General features: G+C 35.8%; 3 protein-coding genes and 1 long non-coding RNA gene across 4 annotated transcripts; 1 reads left to right on the forward strand and 3 right to left on the reverse strand.

Annotated features, from left to right (window-relative positions):
• The first annotated feature begins 566 nt into the window (after positions 1 to 566).
• On the forward strand, positions 567 to 1400 carry LOC122583546. Its single transcript, XM_043755940.1, has one exon. It carries the CDS (start codon positions 567 to 569, stop codon positions 1398 to 1400), a length of 834 nt encoding a protein of 277 aa, XP_043611875.1.
• A 580-nt stretch (positions 1401 to 1980) lies between these two features.
• On the reverse strand, positions 1981 to 2429 carry LOC122580889. Its single transcript, XR_006320907.1, has 3 exons — positions 2399 to 2429; positions 2235 to 2327; positions 1981 to 2157 (listed from the first exon to the last, which is right to left on the reverse strand). It is a non-coding gene; the product is annotated as an uncharacterized LOC122580889 (long non-coding RNA).
• Positions 2430 to 6567: 4138 nt separating this feature from the next.
• LOC122582859 (ADP,ATP carrier protein, mitochondrial) lies at positions 6568 to 8646 on the reverse strand. The gene is made up of 3 exons (XM_043755292.1): positions 8282 to 8646; positions 7503 to 7874; positions 6568 to 7000 (listed from the first exon to the last, which is right to left on the reverse strand). Exons 1-3 carry the CDS (start codon positions 8498 to 8500, stop codon positions 6704 to 6706), a joined length of 888 nt encoding a protein of 295 aa, XP_043611227.1. The 5' UTR covers positions 8501 to 8646; the 3' UTR covers positions 6568 to 6703.
• A 686-nt stretch (positions 8647 to 9332) lies between these two features.
• Positions 9333 to 13183, reverse strand: LOC122582858 (ADP,ATP carrier protein 2, mitochondrial-like). The gene is made up of 4 exons (XM_043755291.1): positions 13127 to 13183; positions 10931 to 11365; positions 10186 to 10557; positions 9333 to 9779 (listed from the first exon to the last, which is right to left on the reverse strand). Exons 2-4 carry the CDS (start codon positions 11345 to 11347, stop codon positions 9483 to 9485), a joined length of 1086 nt encoding a protein of 361 aa, XP_043611226.1. The 5' UTR covers positions 11348 to 11365; positions 13127 to 13183; the 3' UTR covers positions 9333 to 9482.
• Positions 13184 to 15085: the final 1902 nt, after the last annotated feature.

Here is a 15085-nt window from a genome sequence, read left to right on the forward strand (position 1 = left end):
TCCAAAATCAAGGATCCGGAGGTCCAAAAGAAAACACGTGGTAGACCTGTTGGGTCAAAGAAAAAGGTATATTATTATAGTCTAGAAAATTATTAATTGTTAAATACTATACGAGTATACATCTAACTTAATTATTCATTCATTCATTGCAGATGCCAGACTTGAACGTATCACCTCCGATGCCACCACCACCAAAGATGAAAAAGTCGCGGTCCGTGCACGTGACAACACCTAAGTATCCGGATACCGCACCAGACTCAGGCTCATGCTACAGAGACTTTCAGGCGACGAGACACAGTGACCATGTGCCCACGCAGTCACGTTTCGCGGAGCCTGACACCGAATTACGGGAGGACACCCGTGATTATATTGATGAGTTGATCCGATCGTCACAATTTTCAGCAGCAGGGCCGAGTAATGAGCCTACAACCGAACCCTCATTCTTAGATCAGTTGTTCGGCGCAGCCGAACCCGCGTACTATCCTGTGCCACCAACAGCACCAACAGGCGTAGTGGATCAGTTCTTCAGTGCCGATACTTATTTTCCTGCAGGTCCTAGCACTCCGATGCCAGCTGCACCATCATCGTACTTTGATTTTTTTAGTACGCCCACACAACCTTCGATGCCACCAGCACCATCACCTCCGATGCCACCAGCACCAGCACCATCACCATCACCAATATCTCCCATATCAGCTGAGCAGCAATTGGCTGCTCTACCAGTACCACCACCTAACACTCGCCCACTGCAGACGACGGGTATAAAGGGTTACCTTGATGACATACCGAATGTATTTAGACCATACGTCAAGGGGATTATTAATGTCAGTGGTGATGGCAACTGTGGATTCCGGGCACTTGCTGTTGCATTGGGGTACGATGAAAACGAAGGTTACGAGTGGATCCGACTACATATGTTGGCCGAGTATGAAAACAACAAACAATTCTACGATGAACTAACAAGATGGGGACAGGTTGAAGCGAGGTTTTTTGAGGGGTTATCAAGGTCTTATGTAGGGGTGTTTAGACCAACTGGCTACTGGATGCACATGACTATGGGGGCCATGTTGTTGTCCAACAGGATGGGTATAGTAATTCACTGTTTATCTACTGCCGCCAGTTGGACTTCGTTCCCATTTACCTATGGTCCTGATGAGATGCCTAGGAGAGAGCCCATATCAATAGCATTAGTACATGGTCACGGTCACTATATCATGGTGCAGTTGGAAGGTGACTACTCGATGGCCCCGGAGATCGCATATTGGGTACAGGATCGTGTAAGGCCTCCCGTGAGCAAATGGAAAGATTTGTACCGACACCGCCAGTTAGCCTACAATAGATATATAGATGCAACAAAACCTCCTCCCATCTATATGGGAACAGTGGACTCATCTGATTAGGATTGTAATAAAGTTTTTTGTTTTTTGTTATGCCCGTTTTTTTGTTTCCTTTTTTTTTTATCAAAGAAAACTTGGGGTGTTACTTCGTAACTTTATCATCTTTTTACTTGCTATATTACTGTTAATAATATAATAATACTACGAAATTTGGGGTGTTACATTTTTGCAAACCGGATAGTCCACCATCATTATAAACAAACAGTACACAAATAATAAAAATGTCCATATCAAACACAAATAATAAAAATGTACGTAAGAAACTGTATTTATAAAATTGTCCATACTTCGTACAAATAAAAAAAGTCTAATCATCGGAATCGTCGTCGTCCTCACCGGCATTATCATCACCCACACCTGGTCCGGATACAGAGCCTGTCCCACTAAAAAATCCACTCATATCCGACAAGCTACCAAATTCCCCTGATGGAGGTCCATAATGCGCCGATGTCCCACCCCATAACTGGCTGGGGTCGAAATACGCATTACCAGGCTGGTTCAAGTCAACATGGTAGCCAGAAGGTTGGGATCCAGAGGGGCCAGAATAGGATCCAGACGGGCCGGAGGAGGATCGTTCCGGAGGTCCATAATGTGGTTGCGGCAACTCAACAGGGAAATCATGGGATCCGAAACCCCTGAGAATCCTCCCTAGTCCGCGCTGATGTCCCGATCGCGATCCAAACGCTTCCGGGAACAACTGGGTTGGAGGTGTCGGTGCAGGATCCTGTGAATGTCTCTCCTGCGCAGCTTCCAGACGGGACTGCATATAAATAGTAAGGTAAGTTTAATAAATGGAGCAGTAATTAAAAGTAATTTAACTTAAAGTTATGTATATACCGCAACTTCCGGAGGTTGTAGTCTGTGGGTTGCCGCCCAAGTCGACTCCCACGTGGGCGGTGGCCCCTCCTTCTTTTCGTTATGGTGCTTGGCCTGCAAACAAGTCAAATAATTAGCATTAAAAAAACACAAGAATTGTATACTTTTGTTAAAACCAAACGTACCAACGCCCGATCGTGGGCAAGAGAAATAGATTGCCGACCCTGAGTCCCCACCGCTTGTTTGGACCGGTTTGTCTTGTTTGTCTCGGCCCGCTTGAACCGGTCATCCCTCGTATAGAAACGCAATAGTTTTCCCCACTCTTCCGGGTCCATACCAGCTGGCGGTGCTGTCTGCAGGGTATCTGCTGCGCCTACACCCCCCCCCCCCCCCGTGCTGTAAAATGCTGAGATTTGAATTTTGACTTTCTCTGCCTATATATGCTAGCTACATCAGCACGGAAAGCCAGTTTTGCTGCCTTCCGGGTGGGGTCGTCCTCATCAAGCTCTAAGTACTGGTCCATCACAAAATAGCGCTACATTGTTTAAAAATACAAGTTAGCATTTTCGGGGTTATCATTGTAAAACATATTAAGTAAAAAAATATAAAAAGAAACATATTCTAACCTGTACTTCCTCCAAGATATGGTCCCTCATAGACTCAGGCACATCGTCCCATGACTCGTAGTACTGGGGGACATCTCCGATCAACGAGCCTAACAAAGATTTGTACATAGCCCCGTAGTCCCCGATCGACTGAAAGGTCTTTGATTTGTAGTCGAAGTACATGGGTAACGGGCCTCCATTTTTCTTCAAGGCAGCCTCAAGTTTTAGATTTTTGGCTGCCCCTCTTGGTGGTGGTGGTGTTTTCTTCGAGCCTACAAAACCAATAAGTAACAATAACATAAATAAGTTACTTTAAACGATAAGAATACAATTATTTCAATGCATAACTAAATTTAATGTAAAGTCAATTTTCTTACCGCTGTTTTTGCAGCCTGATATTTTCTTCCACCACGATCGGTGCGGATCCCTCCCATCGCCGTCGCCGCCGTGAGCTCCTAGCATTTTTCTTATATCTACATAAATAATACACGTATTATAATTCTTTTTATATCAACTTTTTTAACAACTTTTTTTTAACTTAATTTTTTATATGACTTTTGTACTACTACTTTTTCAATATATGTTTTAATATCTTTTTATACTTATGTTTTAATACCTTTTTTACTTATACATTTTCCTAGCATTTTTCTTATATCTACATAAATAATACACGTATTATAATACTTTTTATATCAACTTTTTTAACAACTTTTTTTTTAACTTAGTTTTTTATATGACTTTTGTACTACTACTTTTTCAATATATGTTTTAATATCTTTTTATACTTATGTTTTAATACCTTTTTTACTTATACATTTTCCTAGCATTTTTCTTATATCTACATAAATAATACACGTATTATAATACTTTTTATATCAACTTTTTTAATTACTTTTTTTTAACTTAATTTTTTATATGACTTTTGTACTACTACTTTTTCAATATATGTTTTAATATCTTTTATATATATGTTTTAATACCTTTTTTATTTATACATTTTTATTTTTCTAATACAAACATTTTCTAGTACAAACTTTTATAAACTTTTTTTTAAATATATTTTTTATATACTATGTAATACACTTTTTTTACATTTTATATTTTTTACACTTTTTTACAAACATTTTTACATAACAAAAACAAGAACAACAACAAGAACAACAACAAGAACACAAGAACAACAATACATTAAATCTATGGGCGTATACAATACGTTAAATCTATGGGCATATAAGATCGATCATAATACATCTATGCATAACAAGAATAACATCAAACTAATACATATACTATATAGCAAATTAATAGATACGAAATAAAAAAAAATAAAAACTTACTTCAACGTTGGGTTTACGAAAGGGGTAACGAAGGGTCGCTCCTAAAGCCTCACTGAAAAACTGGGTCGCTCCTAAAGCCTCACCGGAATATCTTGGCCGGAAAAAATGGGGGAGAGGGGGGTTGGATCGGTTGGGGTTTACGAAAGGGGTAACGACGGGTCGCTCCTAAAGCCTCACTGAAAAACTGTGTCGCTCCTAAAGCCTCACCGGAATATCTTGGCCGGAAAATATGGGGGAGAGGGGGGTTGGATCGGTTGGAATGGAGAAGAGAAAAGGAGATTGGAATGGAGAAGACTGATGAAGAAGCAGGGGGATGGATCGGTTTTTATTTATTCGATGCACCCCTTTAGGAGCGACAGTCGCTCCTAAAGAGGGGGTTTGACGGGTCAACGGTACAACCGGTATATGCATAGGTATCCGCGAGCAATAAATGTATCGACCCTTTAGGAGCGACTGTCGCTCCTAAAGAGGGGTGGTCGGGTTACAGAATATTCCGTGGTCGGGGTATGTGGCCTGTATAATAATTGTATGTATATTAATTGGATTTGTTGGAAGATAAATGTTATTGTTGTGAGTGTTTGATAGAGAACCCTTAGAGGGGGTTAGGCTCCAAGAATAAAGAGAACAAGATAGAGAGACTTTACTGTCAAATTTCTTCTACTTCATAATTCATATGCAAAGATTACAATTTATAGGAACAAAACAAAGTAAATGTGGCCCTAAACAAATGCAAGAAAGTTAGGGGTGTTGAAAATAACCAAACCTAAATAACCCGACCCAACCCGAATGGATTTGGGTGATACGGGTTGGGTTATTTGGTTTGTGGGTCGTCATTTGGGTTAACCCAAATAACCCAAAGCTTAATCGGTTTGGGTTGTGGGTGAAAATGTTATAGTTTGGGTCAACCCAAATAAGATGCGTTTATATATATATATATACACACTAATATAACACATTAAATTTGTTTAAAGTATATATCATTTGAATATTAAATTTTCATTTATAAACAAAATCAGAAACGTGCAAAGTTAAATAATAATGGATGTTAAAAAATACACTAATAAAAGATGATAAAAATATGAATATAAAAAGAGTTATATATTGTCAAAATTTGTTTATTTAATATCAGTAGTTTCTATATTTTTATATAGTTTGTAATTTATTTGTTTTGTCTATGACTTTTATTCTAATAATATTATCATTTTTTCATTCAAGAATTCAAAAAACGCATAATCAAAAGTGTTTTAACACATTTGAAAATAAAGAACTTAGTCTATATAAGTATCACTATTATTCAAGTTTTTGAAATTGAAATTATATTGTTGCAATATTGCGTAACTAATGCACGTAAATTCAATGACATTTTATTTGGGTTAACCAAAACCCGATCCAAAAAACCCAAACCCAAACAACCCAAACCCAAATAACCCATATATTATTTGGTTTGGGTTACGGGTTAACTTATAATTCTTTGAAACCCAAATAACCCGAACTAAATAACCCGAAACCCAATTAACCCGACCCATCAACACCCTCTACAAGAAACTGATAGTACGTGCATAATGGAGTTGTACTCCTTAACTAAATGCATGCAAAGATGACGTGGGAAACTAACAGCTTATATCATGGGTAACTTGACATCATGGGAAACCAACTGCCACATGAGTGGTGGGTTTATTGACAAAGTAAGATGGGTCGTGTCCTATGACATGGGTTGTATCAGTGTTCTTGAGCTTTAGCTTAATAGTTTGAAAGACTATTCCCTCTTGTATGAGGTTTGGTGTTTAAGCCTTAGGGAGGACATAAGAAATAGACATTTCTACTTAGAGTGAGCTATCTAGCGCGGATCCGGCTTAGACAACGTATGCGAAACCTCTCACTGTCGAATCGCGACACGAAGTTTTCAGCGAAATTCACCTTTCAAAAAAAATGTAAATGTTGTGGGTAAAAAATGTTTATGAAAAGGATGTATCGAAAGCAGATGTAACATGTTGATTAGGATATTAATAAGAAAAACAACCTAAACTAATTCGGATGGTCTTAAACTTCACAAATCGCACGTCCGTGGTGACGAAACTTGACATGGCGCCAAAGCTAGATACTAGCGAACCAGAATAGTCCTATGGGGACAATGATATATCATATATACAAAAAACCCAATAGTCTACAACTTGGTTCTCAATTTAAATGCTATCAAACTTAGTTTTTGACAATCCATAGATGTACTGTTTGACGCCCTTAATCAAATCTCACACAAGGCAATTAACCAAAGGATTCAAGAGTAGCCGAGTAGGCCTGTTTTTATATTAAAATTAACAATGCATGGGACAAGTAAACTTCAGAATTATGCAGAGCGAATAAAAGAAATGTAACATTAAAACTGATGATATACAAAGAGTAAAAGATGCAACGAGTTTCACCAGTTTCTTCAAAATTTTAATAGCTACAAATTACATTTCAGAGCTACATTCCAATCCCCTCCTAAATATCAAGTATTCGAAAATATTTCATCACCATCTTATGAGCTAAAAATATAGCTTAAAATAAATTAAGCTCTACCAGAACCATACTTCTTTCCAAAGACAATGACCTGAAGCTTGTCATAAACTGCAAGAGTACCAGCACTGGCTACACCACGTAAGATATTTGCACCAGCACCCTTGAACAATGAACGAGCACCCTCTTTCTTCAGGATTTGACTGAATGCATCGAAAGAGCTCCTGTACTTGACTGCTTCACCAGACGTCATCATCATTCTTCTACGCACGGTGTCAATGGGGTATGAGGCAAGACCAGCACCATTTGTTATCAGCCAACCAAGCCCAAAGCTAGCAACAAAATTATCCTGAACACGCATAAACATGAGTTCAGTAACCAGAGTACTTTTCTGATAATGAATTTAAACATGGCTGGTAAAGCCCTAAACAAGTTATATAGGTCATTTTTGAATAGAAAGGGAACGATTAATTGAACCAAAAAAAAGATATGAACAACCACCAAACAGAACAAACGGGTTAAAATTAGTTTAGAGACCTTATTTTAAGGCAGAATATGTCCTAGATCATTTATGCAGAATGCAACAAACTTAAGCAAAATTAGTTATAATAAATCCCGTGACTGTCAATATGTAGTAAACAAAGGTTTCAACCCGAACTGGTGTTGGCATATTAACCCAACATATATGAACAGGAGCTATTTGTGGGCCAAGTCAACAAATTCATGCTAGTTTAGCCAGTGAAAAACACGACTAATTTACGCCTGAATCCATTTTGACTAATTACCCAACCCTCTTGACCCACTCATCTTGACTTCTCAAATGAAAACAACCAGAAAGATAAGCTATTAACCTGCAATGAACCAGTGAGAAGGACCGGCTTCAAAGAGTCATACAAGCCAAAGTAAAGACCACGGTACACAATGATACCAACACATGAAATGCTGAACCCGCGGTAGAGCCCAGCAACACCATCTGTAGCCAACGTCTTCTTGTAGACATCAATTAAGCCATTAAATTGTCTTTCTCCTCCCTTCTTTGTAGCCTTGGCATCGTTTGCTAAGCGAGTTCTGGCATAATCCAAAGAGTATACAAATAGTAGGGAGGTGGCACCAGCAGCACCACCAGAGCCAAGGTTTCCTGCAAACCACTTCCAGTAGCCATCACGGTCTTTCTTAAAGTTGAACAGATTCTTGAAATAGTCCTTGAATGCAAAGTTAAGCGCCTGCAAAATGCATCAAGTATAGAGAACATCACAAAAAAAAAACCAAATGAATGAATCGATATGGATTGTGTTCCATCTCAAATGGATAAACATAATTCTATCTAAAGGGGCAATATGTCAAGCTGGTTGAAAGTCTCCTAAAGTTTATACACATTACACAAGGCATACGGTGTCCTAAATGGTTTTATTCAAAATGTTATATTACTACCTGTGTAATCACAATTAACACATAAAAGTAGGGAATAGAAATAAAACTATTTAACAGGTCAACCGTACCAGGCCCGTTTCAATCATACTAAACATGACCCATTAGCAGCACACCAGGCTAACTTGCCGTCGTCTCTACTGAATACAGATAAACTACACATCTATGCAAATTAGTGACAGTACAAGAGAGTATGACAGACCTGGGTCGGGAAGTAACGAATTACATTAGCAGTATTTCCTCTCCACAAAGACAAAACGCCTTCGTCTTTAATAGTTCTAGAGAAACAATTTCCAATACCCTTGTATGGTTTAGAAAGACGGCCAGCTTTGAGCATCTCATCTTGGTTTTGGATTAAAAGCTTGACACGCTCGATTGGAGCAGCTGCAGTTTTGGAAACAGCAGCTGAGACTCCCCCCATAAGAAAATCAGTGGCAAATCCAGTCAACCCTTTCTCTGCTGGAGCTTGAACAAAATCCGGCCGAGAAACATTTGTTGTTTTAGCAACAATTGATTGAGATGCTGGAAACTGAAAGGCTGAATTTGAATAATTGTCATATGGAAATTGTTTCTGACTTGCAATTGGTCTTTGAAAGGCACCATAACAACTTTTGTTCTGATGATCAGCCATTATATGTTTGATATATCTTTAAGTAGCAACGTGCGTGACTATACAATCAAGCTACCTAGATAAACATGCGACGATTTTAATCACTTAATCACATAAAATATATGACCAAACGAACTATAGATACATATAGATATATACATATATATATAATATACATACAAAAAAAATCCGAAAGATAAGGAAAGGAAACTCAGCAAAGGTTTACTGATCAGTGTATGGAGATGACCGTAATACATACAGTTAAAAATGAAATATATACGCATATAAATATAGATATACATAAGAGAGTTGACAGAGTTTCAAGGCGATATACATGAAGCAGCAGGAACATACGCTAAAATGAAGCGTGTGGGAGGTTCTAGAGGAGCTTTGTCATATGGAAGTCAAATTTATACTACTAATCGTATTCAATCAAATCCCTTTTTCTTAACGTTAAGTATCAACGTAGTTTGACAACATATAAAGAGGCAATACTATAATTAATGATGATTATCGTAAGTCTTGAGGATTCCTTCTCAACTAAGTAGTGTATCATTTACATTTATGAAACGAGTTGGTTGTTTATAAGGATTAATGACGGGCTTAATAAAAATAACAATAATGCTATAGAAAGACCAAACTCTGCAAAGAGGTTTTCACCAGACCTTTTGAAAATTTAATAGCTACAAAATAACATTTCAGAGCCACATTCCAATAATCCCCTCCTAAAGTTCAATTATTCAAAAATATTTCATCACCGTCTTATCGGCTAAAAAGGTGGCTTAAAATTTAATTAAGCTCCACCAGAACCATACTTCTTGCCAAAGACAAGGACCTGAAGCTTGTCATAACCAGCAAGAACACCAGCACCGGCTACAGCACGCAAGATATTCGCCCCTGCACCCTTGAACAACGACCGGGCACCCTCTTTCTTCACAATTTGACTGAATGCATCAAAAGAGCTCTTGTACTTGACAGCTTCACCAGACGTCATCATCATCCTTCTACGCACGGTGTCAATGGGGTATGAGGCAAGACCAGCACCGTTTGTAATCAGCCAACCAAGCCCAAAGCTAGCAAGAAAGTTATCCTGAATACACAAAAACAGATATTCAGTCATGAGAATACTTTTCTGATATTCAATTTAAAGATGAGTTAAGTCCTAAACAAGTTACATAGGTCATTTGACTAAGGAAAAAGACTAAAAAACCACCGAACAGAACAAACATGTTGGAATTGGTTCAGAGCCCTTATTTTAACTACAATAAGCCAGTGCATGTCAGTCTGTAGTAAACAATGGTTTCAGCCCAAACACGTATTAAACCCCCTATGAATGGACGAGCTATTTGTGAGCCAGGTAAACAAATTCATGCAAATTCATGGAAAAAATAAATGACTAAACTTCGCCTGAACATATTTTGACTAGTTAACGGACCCACATAACCAACCCATCTTGACAACTCAAATCAAAACAATGAGAAGGATCAGCTACTAACCTGCAATGAACCAGTGAGAACAACCGGCTTCAAAGAATCGTACAAGCCAAAGTAAAGACCACGGTACACAATGATACCGACACATGAAATATTAAATCCACGGTAGAGCCCAGCAATACCATCTGTAGCCAATGTCTTCTTGTAGACATCAACTAAGCCATTAAATTGTCTCTCTCCTCCCTTCTTTGCAGCCTTGGCATCGTTTGCTAAGCGAGTTCTAGCATAATCCAAAGAGTATACAAAGAGTAGGGAGGAAGCACCAGCAGCACCACCAGAGGCAAGATTTCCAGCAAACCACTTCCAGTAGCCATCACGATCTTTCTTAAAGTTGAACAAACTCTTGAAGTAGTCCTTGAATGCAAAGTTAAGAGCCTGCAAATTGCATCACGTATACAGAAGATGAATAAATATGTGGATTGTGTTCCATCTCAAATGGGAAAAACATAATATCAGCAATACAGGCAATATGTCAAACTTATTGAAAATCTCCTAAAGTATATACACGAAGGCATATGACATCCTAAATCGTTTTACTTAAAATGCTACTGTATATTATTAGTGAAATCACAATTAACACATAGAAGTAGAGAATAGAACTAAAATTGCTAAAAGGTCAACCGCACCAGGCCCAACTCAATCGTACTAAACATTACCCATTAGCAGCACTAGTCTAACTTGCGGCCCCTACTGTGAAGAGACTTCACATTCATGGAGGATAGTGAGAATACAAATGAGTATGACAGACCTGGGTTGGGAAATAACGAATGACATTGGCAGTGTTTCCTCTCCACAAAGACATAACGCCTTCATCTTTGATTGTTCTAGAGAAACAATTTACAATACCCTTGTATGGCTCAGAAAGACGACCAGCTTTGAGCATCTCATCTTGGTTTTGGATCAAGAGTTTGACACGCTCAATTGGAGCAGCTGCTGTTTTAGAAACAGCTGCTGAAACTCCCCCCATAAGAAAATCAGTGGCAAATCCAGTCAGCCCTTTCTCTGATGGAGCTTGAACAAAAACCGGAGAAACGTTTGTAGCAACCAATGATTGAGATACTGGAAACTGAAAGGCTGCATTTGAATGATTGCCATATGCAAATTGTTTCTGACTAGCAATTGGTCTTTGAAAAGCATCATAACAAGTTTGCTTCTGATCAGCCATTGTGCTCAAAATAAAATCCTACAAATGACGTATTATACAATGAGTCAATGAGTGAAAAAATATACCAACTACAATCTTGTAAGCCACATTATTGCACTACCCATAGAAAACCAATTAGATTCAGGAATTACTTAAATAGCATCTACTAAAAAGAAATTTCCAAAAAATACTCAGTTAATCAAAAAATACATTTTCAAACAACTTCACAAACTTCAACCCTATTAAATGCAAAACGATGGATCACAGAACACATACCCAACAACAATCCAGGCATATCATGTAGGTGGATACAGAATTACATATCAAAGATTCAATAAAATAAGATAGTAATGAATAATGCCAATCATAGATAGAAGAAACTCTGGCTTAGGTTCATCAAAACCCTAATATGTTCTTAAATGCAATCTGTCATTTAGCTTTTATGAATATGCAAATTACAAAGAAGAGTTCACATATAAACTGGTTCAATATTTAACAATTATTATCAGTAATTAACTAATTCTGAATTAATCAGCTAACTAATAATAAATCAAGAAGTCTAAAACACAAATAAAGTTTAATAGCCAGTTCAAAAACAATAGTTTTCAACTTAGTACAGACTTTATAAGAACTTAAGTTTAGTTTAAATAAAATTTGGAACTCTTAAATTGCTTTTATAAGTTGAGATTAAATAAAATTTGGAACTCACCGATTAAATAAAATTTGGAACTCTTAAATTGCTTTCAAAATGTTCAGATACGAAAGTTACAACTTGGGACCTCTTGTGAGGTCATCAGAATGCCTGACCATTCAGCCAACTTATCTTCTATATCAATTACTCAATCTATATCAATTAATCATGTTCATTTCTCTATAATCGTTCTATAAAAACCCAAAATATCTGTCTACTTTACTATTAGACGCAAGCCAAAACGATTTTCCAATACCAAAAACACTTAGATATAACTTACTACTTACTAAGTTGATCATGCAACTCCTAACTGAAATTAGTATTAAAAAGCATAAAATAAACAGTGTGTAAACCGCATTGATTTGACGATTTGTTTAAAAAAAATTGCAAAAATTACGTTATTTCATAGAACGTACGATATCAGTTGCTCGTTACAAACTTTTCATAACAAAAACAATAACATAACACATTTCAGACTCAAATCATAATTTTCAATTTGACCACCTTTTGAACACCACCGCTTACGAAACAATGCAATAACAATCATTTTAAGAGATCTTTGACAAGATATACAATTCCTTTTAATCCACACAGTAACCGTTAACAATCTATACTACAACTTAACAACACATGCATAATAAAAGACTCTGCATAATTTTAACTTTTTTTCCAAAATTTAAAAAAAAAAAAACAAAATTAACCTAAAAAAAAGTCATAATGAAAACGAATAAACAAAAACATCCGCAACAAAATTATAGATCCAAAACATTTTTTATTTATAGATCAAAATTGTATTATATATATTTTTACTATATCGTTAAATAGCAAGGTGACCGTACGATCAGACTACATAAAATGTGACGATAATAATAACGTGAAATAGATGATTAAATGAACTATAGATACACAAAATATATATATAGACATACAGGAAAATCAGGAAGGATACGGAAAGAAAATTCAGCAAAAGATTACAGATCATTGTACAGAGATGATGAAAATGTAGTACACACAGTTAAAAAATGAAATATATGCATACAGATATAGATATAGATGTAGATATACGTATATGTATGTATGTAAACAGAAGAGAGAAAGAGAGGATATACCTAACAAGAAGGTGGAGGAGATATAGCGTTTGAGGGAGAGTGTCAGGGCGAGAAAATATGAAGCAGCGGCAATATATGGTGAAATTTTAGTGTGTGTGTGTTTGTGGGAGGTTCTAGAAGGGTTTTGTTAGATGGACGGTGAAGATTTGTTTTTGATTAACAAAAGGAAAAAAAAAAAGGGTGAAATGGAAAGAAAGATTTTTACTACCAATCAAATCTTTTTATTTTAAGTAGGGATTTTGGTCATGAATTTTCCATATGTTAATTTGCATTTTTGTTTTTTTTGGAAGCGTGTAAATCCATATTTTAGTTTAATAATTTTTATCATAAACGTATTAATTATTTACGAATGCCAAGAGGTTATACATTATTTAATTTGGTCCACGATAGATGGTTTTCCCGACAAGTGGTTCGATTAATTAAACCCCTTCAAAAAGAAAACCTCGTTGTTAAAAATTTAACTCAAGACCCTAAATCTATATAATTATTAAACAGTGAAAATCCGAATGATTTTAGAGGGTCTAAAAACTAAAACCTATTTTATAAAATTGTCACATAGGATTATAATTTATGTGGCATCTTCTTACTTTATCTGATTATATTTATCTTATTTATTCATATTTAAGGAAAATATTACAATGAAAACTTTAAATAATTTTTAAGTTCGGCAATCTATATTGTCTTTGCCATAAATATGCCAAAAAAATTTAGTTTCATATTTTATCATCTTATTTCAAATCTTTCTTGAATAATAACAAAATATTTAATTATTTATTTGATTTACAACATGACGAGGTATTCAAGCACAAGCCATCTCTTTGGCAAATACATACCATCATGACTTATTTCATCATTTAATAAACATTAAATTAAATATACTATTGTGGTATCTATTTTCTTTTCATTCTGAATAAATCTTAAATCTCCCTTCAACAAAAATTTTTTTAGGCCTCTTATATTATTTTCTAATGACAGACCTATTCTCTGTACTATCAATAGGATCAATTATAACAAGTCACAGTATAGCTTTTGTGGATTTGTCAATGTTTGGTTATCAACATAATAGTGATAACTGATGATATTGTTGACATTTTGATTAAAGATACGTTTCATAGTTAGTTTATGTTGATGTTGATGATAAGATATAATATAAATTAAGTCAAAATAATAGTGATTCTTAATGAGATGTTAGAAGAGTGCCCGCGCGTTGCAGTAGCAACGGTTTATAACGTGTGAGATGCCATAATGGTAGTACAAGCTATTTAGGTTACTTTCATGAAATGTGATGATGATGCGTCTAACCGTGGTTATCATTCTAAATATAAGTCAAGGATTGGATGCTAAAAGTAATTAGGTGAAAAAATTGACAATTTTAAATATATTTGTTAGGGTTATTTAGAGGTAGTTTGGAGATATCGAAAAAAGTACTGAATTTCTTAAAATAGGAAGGCCAATTTGTTTTATAAGGGATTATTGATATGTTTCATTTTTATTTTATGTAAATATTGGTGATAAAATGTAATATAATGTAATTCAAAGTAATACTGATCTAGGAATTGAACATGAACTACATATCAATATTTACATAATAATAAACTTATAGAATAATTCATTAAACAGTTATTGAGAACCTAAATATGTATATATAACTTTTTTTCCCAAACAGACCTTTTCTATGTATTAAACAATTTTTTTAATTGTCGCACATTGTGCGGGTAAGATACCTAGTTTCAAATAAAATCGTTCCTAGACTCACCCTGTATACATCATTGACCAACCTAATTGGTTTTTAAGTTTGATAAGCCTAAAAAAAAGTATTAAAATTATAATGAATAATATATTTCTTAACGTCTTTTAGTTAGATAAAATGAACATAATCATCAAATGATGCTAACTCAGCTCTTTCTAGTTTTTTCCCAAAGACTTTTTAGAGTAAATATGTGATTTTTTTTTCCATAT

The sequence above is a fragment of the Erigeron canadensis genome, chromosome 9, assembly GCF_010389155.1.
Source record: "Erigeron canadensis isolate Cc75 chromosome 9, C_canadensis_v1, whole genome shotgun sequence".
Lineage (NCBI taxonomy): Eukaryota > Viridiplantae > Streptophyta > Magnoliopsida > Asterales > Asteraceae > Erigeron > Erigeron canadensis.

What these genes read in the sequence shown, in the direction of transcription:
- LOC122583546 (XM_043755940.1), top strand. Translation starts at nt 567, where the DNA reads ATGCCAGCTGCACCATCATCGTACTTTGATTTTTTTAGTACGCCCACA.
- LOC122582859 (XM_043755292.1), bottom strand. Translation starts at nt 8,500, where the DNA reads ATGGGGGGAGTCTCAGCTGCTGTTTCCAAAACTGCAGCTGCTCCAATC. An exon ending in TTCGTTACTTCCCGACCCAG is followed by an intron (nt 7,875 to 8,281) that starts GTCTGTCATACT and finishes TGCATTTTGCAG; the next exon opens with GCGCTTAACTTTGCATTCAA. An exon ending in TTCTCACTGGTTCATTGCAG is followed by an intron (nt 7,001 to 7,502) that starts GTTAATAGCTTA and finishes ATGCGTGTTCAG; the next exon opens with GATAATTTTGTTGCTAGCTT.
- LOC122582858 (XM_043755291.1), bottom strand. Translation starts at nt 11,347, where the DNA reads ATGGCTGATCAGAAGCAAACTTGTTATGATGCTTTTCAAAGACCAATT. An exon ending in TTCGTTATTTCCCAACCCAG is followed by an intron (nt 10,558 to 10,930) that starts GTCTGTCATACT and finishes TGCAATTTGCAG; the next exon opens with GCTCTTAACTTTGCATTCAA. An exon ending in TTCTCACTGGTTCATTGCAG is followed by an intron (nt 9,780 to 10,185) that starts GTTAGTAGCTGA and finishes TTGTGTATTCAG; the next exon opens with GATAACTTTCTTGCTAGCTT.